This window comes from Ruditapes philippinarum, unplaced genomic scaffold (assembly GCF_026571515.1).
Source record: "Ruditapes philippinarum isolate M1 unplaced genomic scaffold, ASM2657151v2 ctg3962_1_1_1_1, whole genome shotgun sequence".
Lineage (NCBI taxonomy): Eukaryota > Metazoa > Mollusca > Bivalvia > Venerida > Veneridae > Ruditapes > Ruditapes philippinarum.
In genome coordinates, this window is record NW_026852906.1 from 1 (window position 1) to 21,275 (window position 21,275).

Consider the following 21,275-nt stretch of genomic DNA (forward strand, 5'->3'; position numbering starts at 1 on the left):
TAAACGACATCGAAATTTAAAACCACATACTATTATTTATGTTTAAATATGTTCTACAAAATTTCTGTCCTTTGCTTTTAGTACATTACAACACTGTCAAAGTACAACCAGAGATACGCCATAAGGAAACATCAATAACAGAAGATGAGAAGGAAATTATCTTTTACACCAGCAGTCTACAGTATAGATGTTCATTTGATGCCATGGAAAACACACACTATAAAACAAACTGGTATTTTTATATTTTTAAAAAGTACCCCTATTGCTGAGTAACACTGAAATCTTAAAAAATATAGCGAACATGTGTAATAAAGAAATAGGTAAGCATCGTTCTAAAAGTGTGATGTGTAGGGCCAATGTGAAATCATGCTCTTAAACTTGTTGCGAGTGGAACAACTATGTGCTATTTTTCGCGATCAGGGATGTTATATTTTCGATCCTTAAAGAGCGTTCAGCACAAAATTATTGTTTTGTTTGTGGTACTCGAGGTAATGTTTAGTGCCACATCTCTCTTTGAATTTTCCAAATTTAATCACGTGGCAAATTTAGAGGAATTATTTTTGCATATGAAATAAGTTTTTGTAGCAATTATATATGATAATGTTTTCATATTATAATATCATTTACAAAGTGACTTTAAGTTACTTGTACTCATTTTGTATTCCATTTTGTTCATCTTCAATAAATGCATGCGCGCAAAACAGACCCCATTTCACAGGCTCAAAATTACACATCTTTAGCAACAACTAAAACCATTGTACATAAAATTATATAAAAATTAAAGAAAACTTAAATAAAAAACATCTTCAGATATATATACACATTTTCTAAAAGATAGGAAAAGGCCTTTATTTCGGATCTGATTTTTTTTCAGAATTGTATTAGATTATTCATAATTGTATGTAAATTCTGTTTGTGAAAAAATGTTTGATATAATATGGGGTAAAACTAAATTCTGAATGTATGACATATTTACCATCTAGATAGTTTGCTATAACAGTTTGAGTTTGGTGCATTCTAGACTTTCTAACTTGCAATAAAATATGTTTACGTACAATTCTTTGAATGTTTAAAACCCGACACAACCATACTTTTAGTTTGTACAAATTCACTCATTCTTTAATAAACTTGTTTGAATAACTTATTATACTTTAAGAAATTTCTTACCTTTAAAAAGAGATAATTGGAAAAAAATCATGATTTAAACTTAAATTAGCATTGCAAGGACAATATACTATAATTAGGGACTATTTAAATGGAAAATTTTCTGCTATAATTTAAAAAAAATGGATTCAGATCAATATGCTCTTGTCGCAATAAGAATTTTTGAAATTAGGCAATAATATATATTTGAAATAATAGACGGAAAAAGAATGAAGCAATACCTTTTCGATTTGCATTGTAATTATTTTTTTCCAATACTATTATAATAAATGAATAAAAATGTCTTACCGCTAAAGGTTTTAACGAGTGGAAACGGTAGATATTTTTATTAAAATACTATTATAGTTTTGCAAATAAATAATTAAATGTAAATCGAAATATGCATCGCTTCATTGTTCTTTTTACCACTATTTTTATACTTATTATTTGAAACTTTTATTTTGAAATAATATATATGTCAAAATTGTAAATGAATCGACATGAAAGGCCTTTTATATGTACTTAACTTATCTATTTATAAATAACAAAGAATACTTATGCATTTTGTAAAAAAACGAAGATATAGATCTACTTCATACAATCATACATTCTGTGTAAATGTGCATATATATTAATAGTTAATTAACAATCATAGGTATATAAACGGAACCTTTCAAGTACAGACGGGACCTTCTTCCAATATAGACGACATGGTATTGAAAGAGAAATATCTTACAAGTTTGAAACACGGATACGAGGTACCGGGTTATTAATTTCATTTACTTTTAACCAATCACATTATCGCTTTAAATCTATTGTGAGTAAGGAAGTCTGTAAGATTATCCTTTCTTGTGATGATAAGATTTTTCGATAATCAGGATGTTTTAATTTTAATACATGTAGTCGTTGACAAACTATTAAGAGTATGTGAATAAAAGGGTCGATTTTAATAACCAAAACTAATCAACATATTGTCATGTGAGATATAGTAACTTTAAACATTATTTCAACTTTATATTTGAAGATATTTTATCATATAAAAAAGACCAAAGAAATTGTTATTTGTTATCCCGTAATACTAGGTCCGGTGTGGTGTATTTCCTGCAGATGAAAACGAGACAATGGAAGCTTCGAGTGATACTTTTTATGCCGGATGGAAGGTTATCTAAAACTTTGATACATTTAACGTAATAAATATCACCTTTCAAATGAGAAAATACATGATGTACAGAAAATCAATCCAATTAATGATATTCTTATATGTTTTGACTTTTCGTTTTTTTAACAATTATTTTTTAAAATATTTAAATATTAATCATCATAAGTCATTCATTGTTTCAGATATCAAACAAAGATATCTTACTGAGTAAAAGTGGAGTTACTTCTATAACAATCGAGCAAACAATTCCCTTAGGATGTGACTACAGAGCTGATAATGAAGCAAACTGCCTAGAAACAATATCTTTCGAGGACATTATAGATAATTTAGATGACTGCGGCGGTCGAATAGAAGTAAAAAGCTCCGATGATCCAAGTAAACCGTTTCTAGAAATAAAGGTAAAACGAAGCGACCGTTTACGATACAATGTGTACAGAAAATAGAAATAATTTGTAGATTAAAAAAATAGAGCTCGATTGCTTTTTTTCCTGAACTTTCAAGATTTTTTTTCGAATATTAGAAAGCGGATAAGTGAATAAGTAAACTAAAATGTCGTTGATGATGTGTCAAGTTATACAAAATCATTTTCCTTACTTTTGTACCGATTATGCCCTATGACATGAAAGGGAACGCAAATATTTTATATCATATTTCAATTAGTCTATGACTTCTTTACAATAATTATTCTCTTCAAGAGTTTGGTAAAAGGTGAGATATGGACAAAGAAAAAGTATACAGCACTATTTTCATCTATAGACAGCGATTATGATGATAAGACCGCTTTTGACCTTCAATTAAAATTGACGTACAACAGCCTTGATGACCCCGGAATAGCTGTAACACCATCGGTAAGAAGTCTTAAAATCTATATAGATTATTAAGCAAAGTCATTAATTATATGCTTATAATATGGTGATTTATCATGCGAGATTGTTTTTTTTTGTGTTATATTTGGAAGCTTAAATTCGTATTCAACTTAAACCTATTTTATTTCGGTTTTTTTTCAGGTAATTGGTGAAATTCATGTAAGTGAAAATTGTTTTTTATTGTAGTAAAATATCATTATTGAACTACGAGCTTAACATATAATGTTAAATGTTAAAATGTATGGTATATTTGTCAAAGTATCATAATTTATAGACGGATAGGCACAAATTTGACCTCTTTAGTCATAAAAGTCATGTTAGATTGTGTCTAAATATTGATTTGTTATAAAAATGTAGATTTTAGACATTGTTTTAATAGAATTACAGTCTCTTATAACTCCATATGTAGGATTGGCTTTGAGTTTTGTAACAAAAATATTTATTTTTAAAACGTATGTATGTAAAGGACGTTAATATAATATTTGAGTTGAGTTGTAATCAACAAGTTGTTTCGATCATTAAAAACATGTGTGATATGTAATTATATGTAATTTAGACCGTGAGAAAGTTAAAACTCTAATCGATTTTATTAATCACTTAACATTCATTTAAGATATATCATGTTCAGATTTAATATTTTAGAAAATTGCAAATTGCTATACTGTCTGTTTGTAAATATAAACTTTGCAGCTTCCCATACATAGTATGTACCTTATTTTATTCAAATCAAATTAGACATATTTATTAAGAATTTCATAGATTTCGAACAATTTCTATGATAAAATTATTTTTCTCAAAGATGAGCATAGTATATCTAAAAGATGAATAAGATAGTAAGTAAAGTTTATTTATGTAACATAGGCCTCCGGCCCAAAATACAACATAATACAACAAACATGAAATAGCAATGGTAAAATACAATGAGATGATCATTGATATACATGTACATAATAAATTGTAATATAAACATTGGTAGACATCATATCAATTTTTCTTTGAAGCTATATAGAGATATTAAGAGAATTTCGTAGATCAGTTGTAGAATACACTATATAATTTCCTTTATAAAGTTTTATGTATGTATTTTTTATTTTTTTTTAAGTACTGAATTGGCGTCTATATTTAAGTGCATGATCGAGAAAACGTGCGATAGTCTTATATAATGTCACATCTGCGTTTCTTAGAACAGATATAAATTTTTCACGTGAAGGATTTTTCACCAATATATCTGGTAGAATATTTTTACGTATAGTATTAAAGTGAATACAAATCAAGAGAATGTGATATTCATCGTCTAAGCCCGTAAAACAGAGAGGACATATCCTTTGATCAATTGGTATATTATTAAAGAATCCAGTGTTATAACCCAAGGGCAGTAAACCGCCTCTTAATTTTACAATGAGCGACCTGTAATATGAATTTTCAATTTGATCTAGGTACGATTCTCTTATAAAGTCAATTTTAATACTTTTATAAAACAACAGTCTACTAGATGAATCAAGAGCCTCCCGCCATGTTTGGACATCAATATCGCGCAATCTTTGAGATAATTCGCGACAGAACAAGTCAATATTTCCTACTCCCTGGTTAATCCATACATGACCAAATCCATTTATGAAAAGAACACGCCTAATTTGAAATGCCCAGCAATCAATGTTATTTTCTGCCCACCGGTATTGGACTTTATAGCATAATAAAGGTAATCTATTTTCATTCATTTTTAGAATCCTAAACCAGTATTTGATTGCTTTAAGAACTCTGTTACAATATAGTGAAAAACGGCCCGACTCTCCATATATATACATACTAGGAGTTGACCAATTTAATTTCAATGCATATTTACAAAACTTGTTATGTACGATGTCTATATCTTTAGCTTCATAAGAAAACCAAATTTCAGAGTCATTTGCCAATATAGGCTATATTTTTGAGTCAAAATTTTGAACAATATAGATACAGGAAGTTGTCCAAATCTGTATAAATTAGTTTTAAGTGAAAAATAGCTTTATTTGCATGTTCAGATAATGTTTTTGACACATATACCATGATAATCTAGACGAAAACACTATTCCTAAATATTTATAGTAAGACGTTACTTGTATATTTTCTACGCCATAGAACCATTTTTCATAAGCACGCAGGTAACCACCATTCCTGGAGACAATGACCTTTGTTTTATCGAGATTAATGTTTAGATTCCAATTATCACAGTACGACTTTAACCGATTAATCATTCTCTGAAGTTCTATTTTTGTTTCGGCAATTAGAACTAAATCGTCCGCGTAAAGTAAAGTGAATATTTGTTTAAATTCTAATGAGACACCATGGCAACCATCACATTATTAAGGTCATTTAAGAATAGAGAAAATAGTAATGGTGATAACGTACACCCCTGCCTGACACCAAACGGGCATTCAAAACTTTCTGTTAGACCAGATGGGGATTTAACTCTTGCTTTAATATCATGATATAACGATTTGATCATTTTTTTAAAACTTTGAACGTAACTTATTTGAGCATAGTTTATTGTATAGAGCCTGTCTATTAATTCGGTCAAATGCTTTTTCAAAATCAACGAATAAAGTATAAAAACGGCCTTGAGGTTTTTGTAGATACTTGGTTATAAAAGTGCACAGGCAAAATATATTATCTATAGTGTTATAACCACTCCTAAACCCACCTTGTTCTTCACCTAATACAGAGTTTGCATCACACCATTTCTCAAGCCTTCTATTTAAAATGGATGTAAATATTTTACTCAGTACAGGTAGTAAGCTGATTCCACGATAATTGCTTGGATCGTTTTGGTTACCCTTTTTAAGTACAGGTGTGATAAGTGAAATTGACCAATTGTTGGGAAATTCACCGTTATCGTATAGCTTATTATATAACAAACATAAAATCGGGATAAGTCTGTCAGAGGCTGCTTTAATAAACTCAGCTGTAATGCCATCAATACCTGCTGATTTGCCTAATTTGAGTTGACCTATTGCCCAGCTGACCTCAGAGGGAGAGATTGCGGAATCAAGAATATCATTAAATATTACACTGTCGTTTGTGGTATCATCAAACTCACTGTTAAAAACGGGATTAAATAAATTATTAAAATAATTATACCACTCTTCAGTTGTTATATTAACACGATTAAGCCCTGTGTTTGTCTTTAAATAATTCCAAAAATATTTTGGGTTATTACAATTGGCAGCAGCGACAAGTTTTGATCGTTCATTAGCTTCATATCTTAGCCTAAACATACGACATGTTTCTCGATATTCGGATTTAGCTAATTTGTAGTTGTTTAAAGCGTTATCAGTGCGTGATCTACGAAATTCTCTTAACCTCTGAAGAACATTGGTACGAAGTCGTTTACAAGTAGAATTATACCATTTTTGACATTTTTGGTTTGTATTAAGATTATTAACACGACTATTTCTATTTATGTTTGATCCAGCATTGTAAAAGCAATCTGTTAGTCTCTGTATAGCTAGATGTATATCATTATTATCTAAAGCAGTATTAAAATAGTCATACATAGAGTCAATACCTATAATTAACTTTTCAATGTATTGTTGTTTATTATTTTCATCCCATTTCAGTTTAGTATATAGGTTTTCAGATACGTTACTAAATACTTGTTCAGAAAGACTATCTTCTAATTGTGTTGAGCTCTTAATTTTAATGTCGACGGGCATGTGTATAGATTCAATTCGGTTTTCAACATCAAAATCTAAGACATAATCAGATAATGACATATCAGACAATATATAATCAATAAGACTAGGAGAATAATCAGTATAACAAGTACAACAACCTTTGCCAGCATCGTTACCGATTCTGCCATTACATATACGAAGCCCAGTAGCAATACAAAGCTGAAGCAATTTTTGGCCGTAATTATTTATAGATTTACCATCAGAATTAGCTCTAGGTGGCGGAATAGTATCTTCAATATAAAAAGTATCACTTAACAATGGAAATTCACCATCCATAGCAATATAATCAGGGTTTGTGGATGTATATGCATTAAAATCACCTAAAACAAAAATGGAATGACCCGGATAGTCACTTTTGAAAATAGCAAGCTCGTTTTCGATGATATCAAACAATGCCTCATTCGAATGTATGGACGAATTTTCTGGAGAAATATAAACAAAACCTAATAGCATATTATGAAAAATATTAACTTTAGATTTAACAAGTAGCCATAAAATATTGTGACTAGAGGATCTTAATTGTCTAATTTCTGCATACTGAAATATAATATTTTTACAAAAACAGATATTCCACCTGAATTTCGCTTTGCATTTTTAGTTAATGGTCTAATAACATCAAAACATGTATACCCAGTTAATGAAAACTCACCATAATTCTTAGCCCAAGTTTCTACAAAACCAATAATGCTAAATGACTTAATATAATCAACAAAATCTGTTGAATCACAAATATCGTTTCTTCCAGACAATTTTGATGATAAACCAGAAATATTCCACACACCTAATTTCATAGCATGAAAATTTACGTCAAACACAGAATTTGTAACATCATGTCCAATAAATAATGAATAAGATACATTTGTTATTGAAATTGAGTATTTAGTAGTCAAGTTTTCTATGAATAAGATAAAAAACATTACTGGTTTATGAAGGTGGATATAACGGACGTAAACAGACACTGGAGTAAAAGATGTTATTCGCACGTGGACCCGCATATGAAAACTGTAGACGGCATGTAAGATACTATTCTTTCAATATTTCAAAAGATAATTCTTAGATCAAGTTCAAATAAATATGAATATCATTTCATAATTGTTAGATTCTCTTTATTCTTTCATTTTCTTTGAAATGTCTTCAAACGATGACAGTTTTGTTAAGATAAGATTATTTTCACAAGTATGGAATTAACTTCTTGCCTCTAGATGCCCTTACAAATTCAGTATTATATAAACAATCTATAAAAAGAAAACTTGTCTAACAAAATGATACATTAACTTTCTTCTGCTTCTTTTTTGATTTTCGAATTGGATTATTCAATATATCAAAACATACATTTGATTGTTAACGTCTTTCTATATAATTACATTATAGACATTACGAGGCACAGAGAGAAGGGGACTACATGTTGTACTGGAATGACAAATTTCAAACAGAGGTAATTGCAGGCTTTTTTTTCTTCCTTTGTTTTCCCTTTTTGTTATCTGACTATCTTTTTCATTGGATGGATTATTTGTATTTAGGATACAACATTATGAACATGACATTTGTGTTGAACAGGAGTTCATTGCTCTTTCCAGGCAATTATGACTTTTGTCACGAATTTCTCTTTTTGCTTCAAAGGTCATCTTTGTTTGAATGTTTGTATAAAAGTCGCATTCTTCCGTCGATTGCATCTGAAATGATCAAATAATGAAGTTGATAAACGTTTTTTGTCGATTGTATAGAAAAAATTAAAATTATAATGAATGGGTCCCCATTATGTAAGGAATCTGTGACCTTGCCCCGTGTTCACAAAGAAAAGATCAGGATCAGGATCAGTTGATCCTGATTTTATTTTCATTGTTTTATAAAACTAAAACTAATCGTACTATGCTAGAATTAAATGGTACATATTCAAATTTTAAATAATTTCTTATTTGCAAAGAAACTATCCTATTTTGGGATAAAATCAACAAATAAGAGAACAAATACAAAAATAATCGGATCAAAATGAGGATCAACTTTAGGATCAAGATCAAAATTTGGATCAACTGTAAAATACCCATATCTTGTAAAAATAACAATAAATTCATTCTAAAATTTCATAAAGATGCTATTTCAAGTCCAGTTTTATCAAGTTAACACTGAAAATTCAATCTAAGAGGATAAATAATGGAGAATATTCGAGTTTTGAAATTTGATCCTGATCTTGATCCTGATCCTTAAATATTTGTGAACACGGGGCCTTGTGATTAAATTGTTTGCAGTTTTACCGTGAAAGTGTTTTGTTTCCAGACATAACATCATTTTGATTTGTTACAGGAGTATATGAATTTTTGTGGAAGTTCAATCCAGCTTTTATCACACACTGTATACAAAAATAAATATGTTTAAGCTAAACTTTATCACATACATGTTTTGAAATAATATTTCTTTAAATCTGTAAATGCGACATTGTTTTACATACGATCAAATAGTGGTTAAAAGAATAACATGTCTTACTGTATACCAACTAAGGTACAAACATCTGCAAGATATTGCTGGCACGGATACAAGGGTGGTCCAGTTTGTGCTTGTGGAATAGCAATAGCTGTTGGTGCCGATCTTTTTGTCATCAATAGATGTCATGATAAACCTTTCAAGTTTGATCTTTCGTGCGGAGATGGTGGACTTATTGATATTGAACATATCAACGATTACAGATATCTGGTATACATATATTTGTCTCATACGTGCTTTTAATGAAGGATACACGATTTTAACTGTCTAAGAATAAACCAAGCATGATATTCTATATAAATACATTTGTATTTATTACAATGAAAAAGAATTCTTATAAATGCGTATACAATCACAAATAATTTCGATAAAATTTTGAATACCAGGTTTGTTTTAGGTTCGAACACCAATCGGTACAATCATTGAAATACTTTTATGGGGTAACGTAATGAACATTGATGTGTACATGTCTGCCAAAGATTTTGGAAATGTAGCTGGACTTTGTGGAAACTTTGACGGGGATAGATCTAATGATCTAGAACATAGAGACGGAACTATTTCTGATGATAACAACAGAAGTTATAAATTTGCTGATAGCTGGAGGTTCGTCGTTGTATTATACTCGATCTTTTTTAAAAACTTTCGCTTATTTATACCTTTTAAGATATTTTTGTGACATTTCCTTGTGTCAACATATAACAAAATATGGAAATAACAAAATATTTTAGGTTAATTACTTTTAAACAAGGTCTGTTTCTCCTACAAATAAAGTAATTAACTAACTTGATATATATCTATTTTAAGAGACATTACTTGTTTGCATGATTGATAATAATTTTTGTCATTGTCGCAGCTCAAACGAAACAAAGGGTTTCGTCGACCCTGCTGTGAGTTCTAGACCTGTAGTGAAGGGGTCTGTAAAAAGACAAGTTTTTGTTTCTCAAAATATTTATTCTTCACCCAAACAAAGCTAAGGTCTACGCCAACAATTTCACAATTTAAGTGCGCGTGGGTATTGCAAATTAGCGGAGTAATGGAACAATAAGCAAAAAAAATCAATATCAGCTATGAGTGTAAGAATTAAAGTAAAAACTACAATAAACAAAAAGGGACATTGACAAAAAATAACTCTTCTGAGACAAACATGAACACGAACAAAACAAAAGACATACACAAAATTGGCAATACATGCAATGTTTACTTGACCCTGTGACATCATTATAAGCACATTTGTGTATTCAATTTTGGCAAATGTTGAAGTGAAATTTGATAGCTTTCAAAACAATATTTTAAGTGTCGTTAATAAAAGTTTTCTACGAGGATTGATCAGCCCGATGTACATCCGATAGTCAGAGAAGATCAACCCAACTAATGGTCTTACTTATCAATATTATCGCCCTCTACATGAATGCACTTTGCCCACTTGTGCTTCCACTTGTTTGACCCTTGAAAAGAGAACTCTCTATTTTGGTCTCTAAGAATTCATTGACCGCCTCCATGACACTTTCATTGCTTCCAAAGCGTCTACCATGAAGCTTGGTTTTCAGTTTTGAAAAAGGTAAAAGTCAGAGGGGGCCTAATCCGGGGAATATGGGGCATGAAGAAGAATTTCAAAGCCGCAATCAGTTGCAGCAGCCATCGCAAATTTGGATGTGTGAGCTGGCGCATGGTCGTGCAGGAGGAAAACGCCTTGTGTCAGTTTGCCTCTCTCTTTACGCGCGTTTTCATGACACAGATGTCTCAATTCGTCTGCATAGTACGTACCGTTTATGGCACGACCTTGCTCAAGATAATCAATGGTGATAATCCATCGCCTTCCCTGATGGCACCCCTTGAATTCGGGGGGGGGGGTGAGCCAGAGTGCTACCATTGCATGCTCTGTTGTTGTTTTGTTCATTCTGGATCGAAGTGATGGACCAATGTTTTATCTTGAGTTACGGTCCGGTAGATAAAACCAGGTTCATCCTCGTAGCGAGCCTGGTCCGTTTCTGGTCGTCAGTCAACTGTCTGGGGACCCACCTCGCGGAAACCTTTACATGCCATAAACATCAGTCAGAATTGCCTGAACTGAACCAAAGCTTAAACCTACTTTCCAGCAATGCTTTGCAGGTCTCGCCTTCTGTTGCACATGACAAGATCGTGCACAGCTTAGGCAGTTTCATCGTTGGTGGCTTCATTTGACCGCCAATGCCGCTCATCATCTCCAATGCTCTCCCTGCCCCTCTTGAATACAGCAGCCCTTTTTTCACATTGCTATAGGAAAGGGGCTTCTTCCAAAGTGTATCCATAAAGTCTTCATGGATTTCCTTGGGGGACATTCTTTTTCTTTAAGAGGTACTTAATGACGGCCCATATTTCAACTTTCTTCATTTGGTCTAAAGATACACCCATCTACTGACCAAAGTGAATTTTATGTTACTAAATCTGTGTAAAAACGCGTGTAACTCGGTCAATACTAATCTTCAATAAGATACCGTTATCGACTTATCGTGTTTAGATATCAGTGTAGTGGCTGGAAGTATATTGAGCCGAAAACTTTTTGCTCATAGCGCGTTAAATATGATAAACAAGATAAACAAGGAAAGGCGGCGTTCAATGAACACAATTTAATTGATGAGCAAAATGTACTTACCCAACATTATTTCGTGTGGAATAGTATTGACTGCAAAATAATGTAGTCTTCATGTATTTCATTATCATTTTAGAATCTACAATGAGGATCGTTCATAATCCATTGTAGATGCTAAAATGATAATGAAATACATGAAGACTACACGATGCTAAGAATAGATGCGGATCAAATTATTATGCGATTGATCAATTCTTTATTTCATTTAATTCTCAATGAACAGTAGTTGAATAGTTTTGGGTTCTTGCTACGCATTATATCATTTGTATTACAGATTGACTGATGAAGAAAATTTGTTTATAAACGCAAAACGTAAACGTGATCACTGGAATGTAAATAATGTTGGCAAGAAATGTGCAAGAGCAAATTCAATAACAAGCAAAAAATGTAAGATCAGCAGAAGGCAAAGAAGATCAGTTCCTGAACACTCAGAAATGAAAATGAGTACTCATTATCAACACTTGATGTCGCGTAAAAAGGTATTGATTTTTAGTGTAGTGGTTATATATGTAGTAATAAAGATCCTGTATGTTTTGATCAAAGTGGTTAACCACACTAAGTGAAATTATATATATGTACATAATTATGCAAATAACTTCAAAGAATATGTAAGATATGTGCTGCAAATATTTGTGCATATTATATGTAATCATTACAATATATGCATTATTTCTTATTGTAAAATTTGACTTAAACCATATTGAAAATAAATTTCTACTTACCTCCCTTTATTTACATGAATGGATAAATTCGGTAATATCCTTATGAATAATGCTTTTTGAACCTACAATATTGATAAATCTTAATTATGATTTAAAACCTTAAAAAATTGTGATACAGGATCTTTAAAGTCAATCTTTATCAAGTAATTATCTTTGACTCTACATTTTAAATCATGCGTATTTTTAGTTCCTATCCACAAAATTCAACATTGACTGGATGTTTTGATACAGTTCTCATAGACGATGCTGCTGTTAGTATTGTAAATAAGCCTTCCATTGAAACATGTTATATATGATGTTTATTCTACTCAGTTTCAATCAAGTTCTTATATCGTGTGAAGTGGGCTCTTAAGTCTTTTAATTGAATTACATAACTGCATAGATGATTGAGTTGAATTGACGTAAAAACTATGATTCCGTTTTACTTTCGAGTTATAGAATAACTTTCACATTTGTATTCACTATCTTTTCTAGAGAGCCACAAACAGTTTTACTGAGGACGAGGCATTTCAGCTTTGTAATCATTCAATCTATACAACACCAGCAGTCAAAGAATTTCCAGATCATCTCGCCGAAGAAGATCCAGATATAGTCGTAGAACAATGTGTTTATGACTTGACGGTGATTATGTGCTACTTGCCGTACATGTGATTATGTGCTACTTGCCGTACATGTATCGGCGCTGTATCAGTTTGAAATATTGAATAGTTTTATTCATTATTTGGTCTTTGGTTCTTTGACAGCGCAATTATAATAATCATTTTTCTTGAGGCGGGTCTATAAATGAGCATAAATAGACTCTACCAATAACTAAAACAAACTAAATGATTACTGAATTTACATACTGATATTGTTATCTTTTCTAACTGGACTAATTACAGCTGTTAAATATGTGGCGTTATAACTGTGATCAAATAAATATTGTGAAAAAAGCGCATGGAACCAACATATATATAAATCTATTTTCTTCACTAATATGCTTGTAGCAAGGAAACGACACAGCTTGGATTGATGCACACGTGACTATTCTAAACAATGCTGCCGATACAATTCTCAGAATGAGCCCAGTGTATGTCGCTAATAACACAGATAAAGTAAACTCGTTTCGTAGTGAAATTTGCATGAATAATTGCAGTGGAAACGGAATTTGTACAGACACAGGTGGGTTATTTTTTGAAATGATCTATTAAATGAATAATGTACAAATTTGTATTACATGTACAATACTTATATTTATCAATGTTATAAAACATTGATGTGCATATAGCAATAATTTGACTTTGTTATTAATGGTTTATTTTTTGTTTGTTTTATGTTAAGGTCTTTGTGCATGCAATGGAATATTTCGAGGACCTGATTGCAGTATAGACATCAGAATTCCACCTGTTGTGTTTGTAATAGAAGGGGACGGTGTGTGTACAATAACGGATGAGGACGACTGCACATGTTTTCAAATAAGCACAGACAACATATTTGATGGTTTTATGTGCAACATCACCGAATATAAGGTTTTATAAAATATATCACTGTATTTGTTTCTATAAGTAAAAACACAAAACAAAGGTATAAAATGATAAGAGGGACAGAGATATGAAAATCGTTGGATAATTATACAATATTGGAATCAAACTGTTTTAAACTATTGATCGATTTACAATAACCTCTTGCTCAAATACCCTTTCTCTTTTGGGAAAGGAATACAAAAATACAATTAGAAATTCTATAACTGAAATATTTGTTTGTAAATTGTCTCTTACTTCCTGCTTTTCTTAGGTATATTCCAATGGTTCACGTATAGAAGGAAATACATCAACAGGTTTTGGTTATTACGAGGATATCTTTACTGGCGAATGCTGTGTCCCAACGGCGATAAGAAATAGCTCTTTCGATTTCAACAACGAAACAGACAAATTGTTTGTCATAATGTACGAGCTGTCTATCAGCAATGATGGTGCAAATTATGGGGATGCCAACCCTGTATATATTTATGATACAATATGTATAGAACAAGTTGAGATAAATGATACAGTTACATTCAGACTAAAGGTATTCATTAAAGACCTATTATTTATGTCTTGAACAATGTTATAACTGAATATAAGAGATGCAGTATGTGAAGACATTGAAGTGATAGGCTAAAAATACATACATTTGGATGAAGTTTAAGTAAATAAATATACATTTACTACGTCTCTCTATTTCCTAATACAAAATATAATATTGTTTTGGTTTGGTGTTAATTCGTCCTAAGACAAAAACAGTTTTAAAGATTTTGTTGTTGTATTTTTTGTATTTTTGAATAAGAAATACCTTGTCAACATATTTGACTTTGAATAGATTATTTCTATAGACATAATAGCAACATACTATATATAGAAATATATAATTCTTAATTAACTTTTTATGGAATAGCTATTGCTTCAATGCTGTAACGTGCATTGCTCAGAATTTCAAAATATTCGACAATGATACATGTTTTACATGTGATCCTTCAAACGACCCTTACGGTTGGACTAAATGTAAGTATATGTGTATTTGAGTCAATTTTTCCGACACATTTTAAGCTGAAAACTTAAATAAATACTTGAAATTACAATACTAGTGAAGTTTCAGTAATGTTTATCATTTCAATCCTTTTCGGCCTACCCGTGTAGGTCATGTTTATCATTTCAATACGTTTTTACCTGTTCTACTTCTTAAAGATTTTGGCGTAATTGCATCAAAGTTAAATCAAAATACGTTTCGCATATTTATTTTTAAGCAGATATTTGAATTGAAACAAATAAAGATAAATAGGTTGTACCAATAAATCAAAGTTTGTGTTTAGAGCCTAAAGGACTATATTGGTATATGCAAAGCTGATATGTCTTCATTTATGTATTTCATTTTGTAGATGATTGTGAAGACTCAGGTACGGGGCTGGGAACAGGGGCTATTGTAGGAATCGTGATCGGCTCATCAATCATAGTTGTAGTAGCAGGTGTGCTGATATATGTGTTTGTATCCAAAATTTTAAAGAAACACAGGTAAACTTTTAAAATTAAAACGAAATCTAAAATGTAAATCCTGATTATCTTATATTATTGAGAATAAAGTTGTCTGCAAATGTACAAATGTAAAAATGTAAATGAACATTTTTGAAATAGAAAAAAAATCGACTAATGCTGTAATGTGTTTATCAATAAATAAAGTGCATAGTTTAATGTCTTCAAATATCAAACTTAATTAAAACAATCAATTTTAAGAGGAATGGTTTTCGGTAATTATATTAGTTCGCAACTAGTTTGAATGAAATTTCACAACCTTTGGTAAACATTTACATGGATAAATTTTATTTTTTATAATAATCAGTGGAATTTGTGCTAACCATAATTTGCCATTGATTTATTTTAATATTCAAGATTAAAATGCATTTTTGATCATTCAGTTCATCAATCGGCGTTCAACCAAAGTCATGGGTGTCAGATGATGATTTACATAGAAATACAACGCAAATGAATGGCAACCTAACAAAATTTCTCAATCCAGCTAAAACAAAGTTTCAACAGAACGTAATGATCGGTGCAGCACATCAAATTCACCATGGTACAAAGGATATCTCAACTAAAGAAACGGATATGATCAATAGAGAAGTCGACAATTATGAAAGTGAATGTGGGCAACGCTCTGCAACACCAAACAATTCAAAGCCAAAAAGGGACATTTCGTATATAGATATTGAATTGGACTAAAATATAGTCCGCATAACAATACAAAAATGAATGAATGTATTATTCATTTATTTCTAAGAGGTGTATTAGCTAGTGTTAAGAAGCTTGCAGTAATCTTTTATTATTGATAACATTTCATAACGATTGCAATATTATGCATAATTCATGTTAGTTTGTAGAAGGGTTTGGATAGATTTTCATGCACATTATCTGATACTTGTATTTATATTATTGCCAAATAAATCGTTTAATATTGATTCATACCAAGGGAACATCTACTAAAATTTAATTTTCAAGTAGTAACTAACGTTAAAATTTCTTTGTTTTCAACATTTACCTATTTGTATTGAAAGTATCTTGTAATGTGTGCAATAGCATGCAAAAATCTTGTTGGGTTATTGAATATTTAGGTTAGTATTCCGAATTCCTTATCTAATACTTCAAATACTCATCATTATTCTAATTGTTTGTTGTTGTTTTTTATTTGTTTCTTTTTTATATTTTTTATAGTTTTTTTTTTTTTTGTTTATTTTGAAAAATACTATAATGAATATCTATTGATTCTTTTTGTTTAAAAAAGGTGATATAATGAAACCAATGTAAATTAAGAGTATGATATTGTAAATATGAACACAAACATTCAGTCCGGATGAACCCTGCAAAAAGATATTTCCAACAATCTTTAAATAATGTCGCTATGTAAACGTTAATATACACATATTACATCGGAAAGTTCATACAGCACAAATTAGTACTGAGTGATCTAACATATATCAATGTTAATATAACATTTATCCTTGTAATAAATGTTTGTTCCTAATTTCTTTAGTAAAAATATCTTTCTCAACTTCAAAGATGTAAGACTGAAATCTGTTGTACGTTATTGTATTTTACGACAATTATCAAATCATCGATTTTCGGCACAGAACAAGGTTCTTATATATATCATCCATTGCCTGATGTATTTAGATAAAGGTAGCAAGAAATGTGTAAGATAAACTGTTTTGCATATATTATTTCTGTCATATCTTTATTTTTTTCATAAAAGCTACCATCCTATCTCGTTGGAGTCTGTGTTTATATAAAAGCTAAACACCCTATCTTTATAAAGTACATTTTGAGTCACAGCTGAAATCACCGTAATGTAACAAAATATGTGTAACTAGGAGACAGACGGGGAACGTCATCGAATGCATTAAGATATCAACCTATATTTATCGTTTCATTATGATTCTTAATCACTAAATTACTTTAAGATATCGATTTCTGATACTCCAAAAGAAAAGAATACAATTTCTCTAGCTTTATGATTTATTTACTGGTTTATAATAGGATATCTGTGATACCATTAATAAGTATGATGATAGTATTTAGTATAATTCATGACAATATACTACAAACGAATTATGTAAATATGTTGTTAGTGTTAGAAAACATGATTCGAAATATATTAAGTATTTATAAAAGCAAATAATAAGATAAATGTCATAAAACAAAATATTATTAATCGTCATACAAATGTTTATACTAAATTAGGGTTTTGTCAGCTTGACTATATTCCCTGGGGCTAGGTAAAACTGGGCATGGATTTCCATTGATAACTACTAAAAGGGCATATCACCTTGGGTTTTGTCAGATTGACTGTATTTCCTGAGACTAAACCGGTTATAGATTTCCGTTGATAACTACAAAAAGGCATATGATCGTTGATTTTGACAGATTAACTGTAATTTCTGAGGATAGAACCGGGCACACATTTCCGTTATCAAATTCTTAACAGGCCTATCACCGTGGGTTTGGTCAACTTGGCGGTATTCCCTGAAACTAGAACCGGGCTAAGTATTCTGTTGAAAACATCTATAAAGGCCTGTCACCGTAGGTTTAGTCAGCTTGATTGTATTACCTGAGCTCCTGCAGTTCCGTTAAGAACTACAAAAAGGGCTATCATCGTGTGTTTTGTCAGCTTGGGTATATGTCCTGAGGCTTGTACCGGGCTTAGTATTCTCTTGAAAACTACAAAAAGTCCTTTATCGTGATTTTGGTCATTGTGTGCAATCTCTCAGGCTTGAACCGGGCATGGAATTTCGTTAATAACTACTAAAATGGTCTAACAGCGTGTGTTTGTTCATATTGACTGTATTCCCTGAGACTAGAAACCGTGACGGTCATGGATTTCCGTTAAGAACTACGACAAAAGGCTACCAAAGTTTGTTTGGCCAAACGGACTGTTTTTCCTGAAGCTAGAACCGTGCATGGATTTTGCTTAAAAATTACCAAAAAAGGCCTTTCACCGTGGGTTTGGTTAGCTTTACAGTATTTCCTATGTCTAGGGCAATTCTTATTATTCTCTTGAAAAGTGTAAAAAGTCCTTTATCGTGGGTTTGGTCAGCTTGACTGTATTCCCTGAGGCTAAATCTGTGCTAAAAGGCCTTTCACCGTGGGTTTGGTTAGCTTTACAGTATTTCCTATGTCTAGGGCAATTCTTATTATTCTCTTGAAAAGTGTAAAAAGGCCTTTATCGTGGGTTTGGTCAGCTTGACTGTATTCCCTGAGGCTAGATCTGTGCTAAAAGGTCTATCACTGTGGGTTTGGTTAGCTTTACTGTATTCTCTAAGTCTAGGACCATGCTTATTATTCTTAAGAAAACTATAAAATGGCCAATCACCGTAGGTTTTGCTTGACTGTATTTCTTGAGGCTAGAAACAAGCATGGTTTTCCGTTAAAAATACTAAAAAGCTTATAACCATAAGTTTTTGTCAGATTGACTGTATTTCCTGAGGCTAGAACCAGGCATTTATTTCTGTTATTATCTACTCAATAGGCCTATCACCGTGGGATTTGGTCAGATTGACTGTATTCTCTCTAAGGGCAGAACCGGGCTTAGTATTCTGTTGAAAACAATTATAAAGGCCTATCAACGTAGGTTTGGTCAGTTTGACTGTTTTAGTTAAGGCTAGAACCCGTGCATTGCTTTCCGTTAAGAAATACGAAAAAGGGCTATCATCGTGGGTTTGGTTAGGTTTGCTATATTCCATAAGGCTAGAACCGGGCTAAGTATTCTGTTGAAAACTAAAGAAAAGGCATATCACCGTGGCTTTGGTCATGTGACTGTACTCCCTGAACCGGGCATAAACTTCCGTCAATAACTACTAAAAAGGCATATCAGCGTGGGTTTGGTCACATTGACTGTATCCCGTGAGACCAGAAACCGTCATGGATTTCCGGCTGGACTGTTTTGCCTGAAGCTAGAACTGGGTATGGATTTCCTTTAAAACTACCGGAAAGGCCTATCACCGTTGGTTCGGTTAGCTTGACTGTATTCCCTTTAAAAAATAATTGCATGGATTTCCTTTAAAATCTACGAAAAAGTCTTATCATCGCGGGATTTGTCAGCTTGACTGTATTTCCTGATGCTTGAACCACACATGGATGTCCGATAAGAACTTCGAAAGAGGCCTATCACACAGGGTTTGTCAACTTGACTTAAGATCGTGAGACTAGAACCGGGCTCAATATTCTGTCGAAAACAACTATAAAGGCCTATCACCATAGGTTTGGTCAGTTTAACTGTATTAACTGATGCTAGAACCGGGCATTGCTTTCCGTTGAGAACTACTAAAAGGCCTATAACCGTGGGTTTAATCAGCTTCACTGTATTCCCTGAAGCTAAAACTTGGCATGGATTTCCGTTGATAACTACAAAAAAGGCGTATCACCTTTTGTCGTTTTTCCTTTTTTAATTGTTTATTTTGCTGCTGTAAAGGAGAACTCTAATGGTGTTTCCATGGTTGGCAAAATGGTTACGTAAAAAGTACCTTTCATATAGGGAAAAACAAATCGCCTGTCAAAACAAATGCCACGCCAAAATCTTTTTTAAGGCCATATTTCTTGGGCTAGAGTTTTGTGCCTTATATTGCTGTAAAGAAGAACCTTAAAACTAATACAAATAGTGTCTTATACAGAAAAGCACCTGAGTGTCATATAGAAAAAGAACAATTCTCCGGTCCGACTATGCCTCGCCAAAATCTCAAAGCCATATTTCTTGGGCTAGAGCTTTGTGCTTTATATTGATGTAAACAAGAACCTCCAAACTAATGCAATATTCAATTCGCAATGGCCATATGCATGTATAAACGGATGTATACTTCCAGTAGATAGCAAGTGTTTTTACAAAATTACCAAAGTATTGACTTTGTCGTAGTTTCTGCGTGGCTCCACGTGAAAACACGAACATATCTTTGTCATATAGCCGTGGTTTTGCCTTGCGGAGAGTAGGTACACAGTGGTGACTATGTTGTATTTTCGTATTGCGGCCCGAAAATACGCCATGACACAAATATAGCCACCATATATTGCAAGATTGCAATTTTACAATTTACCAGTGTAATGGTATAATTTTCATATTCAAAAGGAATTTATTTGTACTTATTTGGCACTATTTTTATAATACCTTCCTTAGAAAGGGTATTTTAAATACTTTTCAAAATTATTATAAATTTAGAACAATAATAATTGTAACATTTTTATGCTTATCGAAGTATCTTTGTAAATTACGGGTCATATAGTACAGATACACGGACATTTTTACATTAAGAAGGATAACTTACTAACTTTGAATTCAGATTGATTAACGTATTTAAAAGAAATGCATTTGTGCTTACAAAAACTTACATATCTATAGAAATCTCTTAACATGTAGCCGCAATAAAATCTTGTAAGGAGGGCTTTATTTACTGTTATTCTATTTTAAAGAAAGACTGTAAGATTAATAGACAATCAATACGGGTTTCAACAAAATTAATCCACTATCGATTGTATTTTTGTACTCTATTCACTTATTGCAAAAACTATATCA

At 31.7% G+C, this 21,275-nt stretch overlaps 1 protein-coding gene across 1 annotated transcript in view; it reads left to right on the forward strand.

Moving 5' to 3' along the window:
* Nucleotides 1-81: 81 nt before the first annotated feature.
* The window catches only part of LOC132728124 (uncharacterized), a gene marked incomplete at its 5' end in the record, with an annotated part of 42,875 nt that continues 21,681 nt past the window's right edge, over nucleotides 82-21,275 (forward strand). The window contains 14 exons of the mRNA XM_060713747.1: nucleotides 82-232; nucleotides 1,799-1,901; nucleotides 2,226-2,303; nucleotides 2,485-2,700; nucleotides 2,998-3,150; nucleotides 3,310-3,327; nucleotides 7,814-7,896; nucleotides 8,253-8,316; nucleotides 9,378-9,569; nucleotides 9,757-9,962; nucleotides 12,263-12,467; nucleotides 13,185-13,331; nucleotides 13,697-13,871; nucleotides 14,031-14,218. Of these exons, the coding sequence (XP_060569730.1) occupies nucleotides 82-232; nucleotides 1,799-1,901; nucleotides 2,226-2,303; nucleotides 2,485-2,700; nucleotides 2,998-3,150; nucleotides 3,310-3,327; nucleotides 7,814-7,896; nucleotides 8,253-8,316; nucleotides 9,378-9,569; nucleotides 9,757-9,962; nucleotides 12,263-12,467; nucleotides 13,185-13,331; nucleotides 13,697-13,871; nucleotides 14,031-14,218 (1,979 nt within the window). The remainder of the gene's footprint in view (nucleotides 233-1,798; nucleotides 1,902-2,225; nucleotides 2,304-2,484; nucleotides 2,701-2,997; nucleotides 3,151-3,309; nucleotides 3,328-7,813; nucleotides 7,897-8,252; nucleotides 8,317-9,377; nucleotides 9,570-9,756; nucleotides 9,963-12,262; nucleotides 12,468-13,184; nucleotides 13,332-13,696; nucleotides 13,872-14,030; nucleotides 14,219-21,275) is intronic.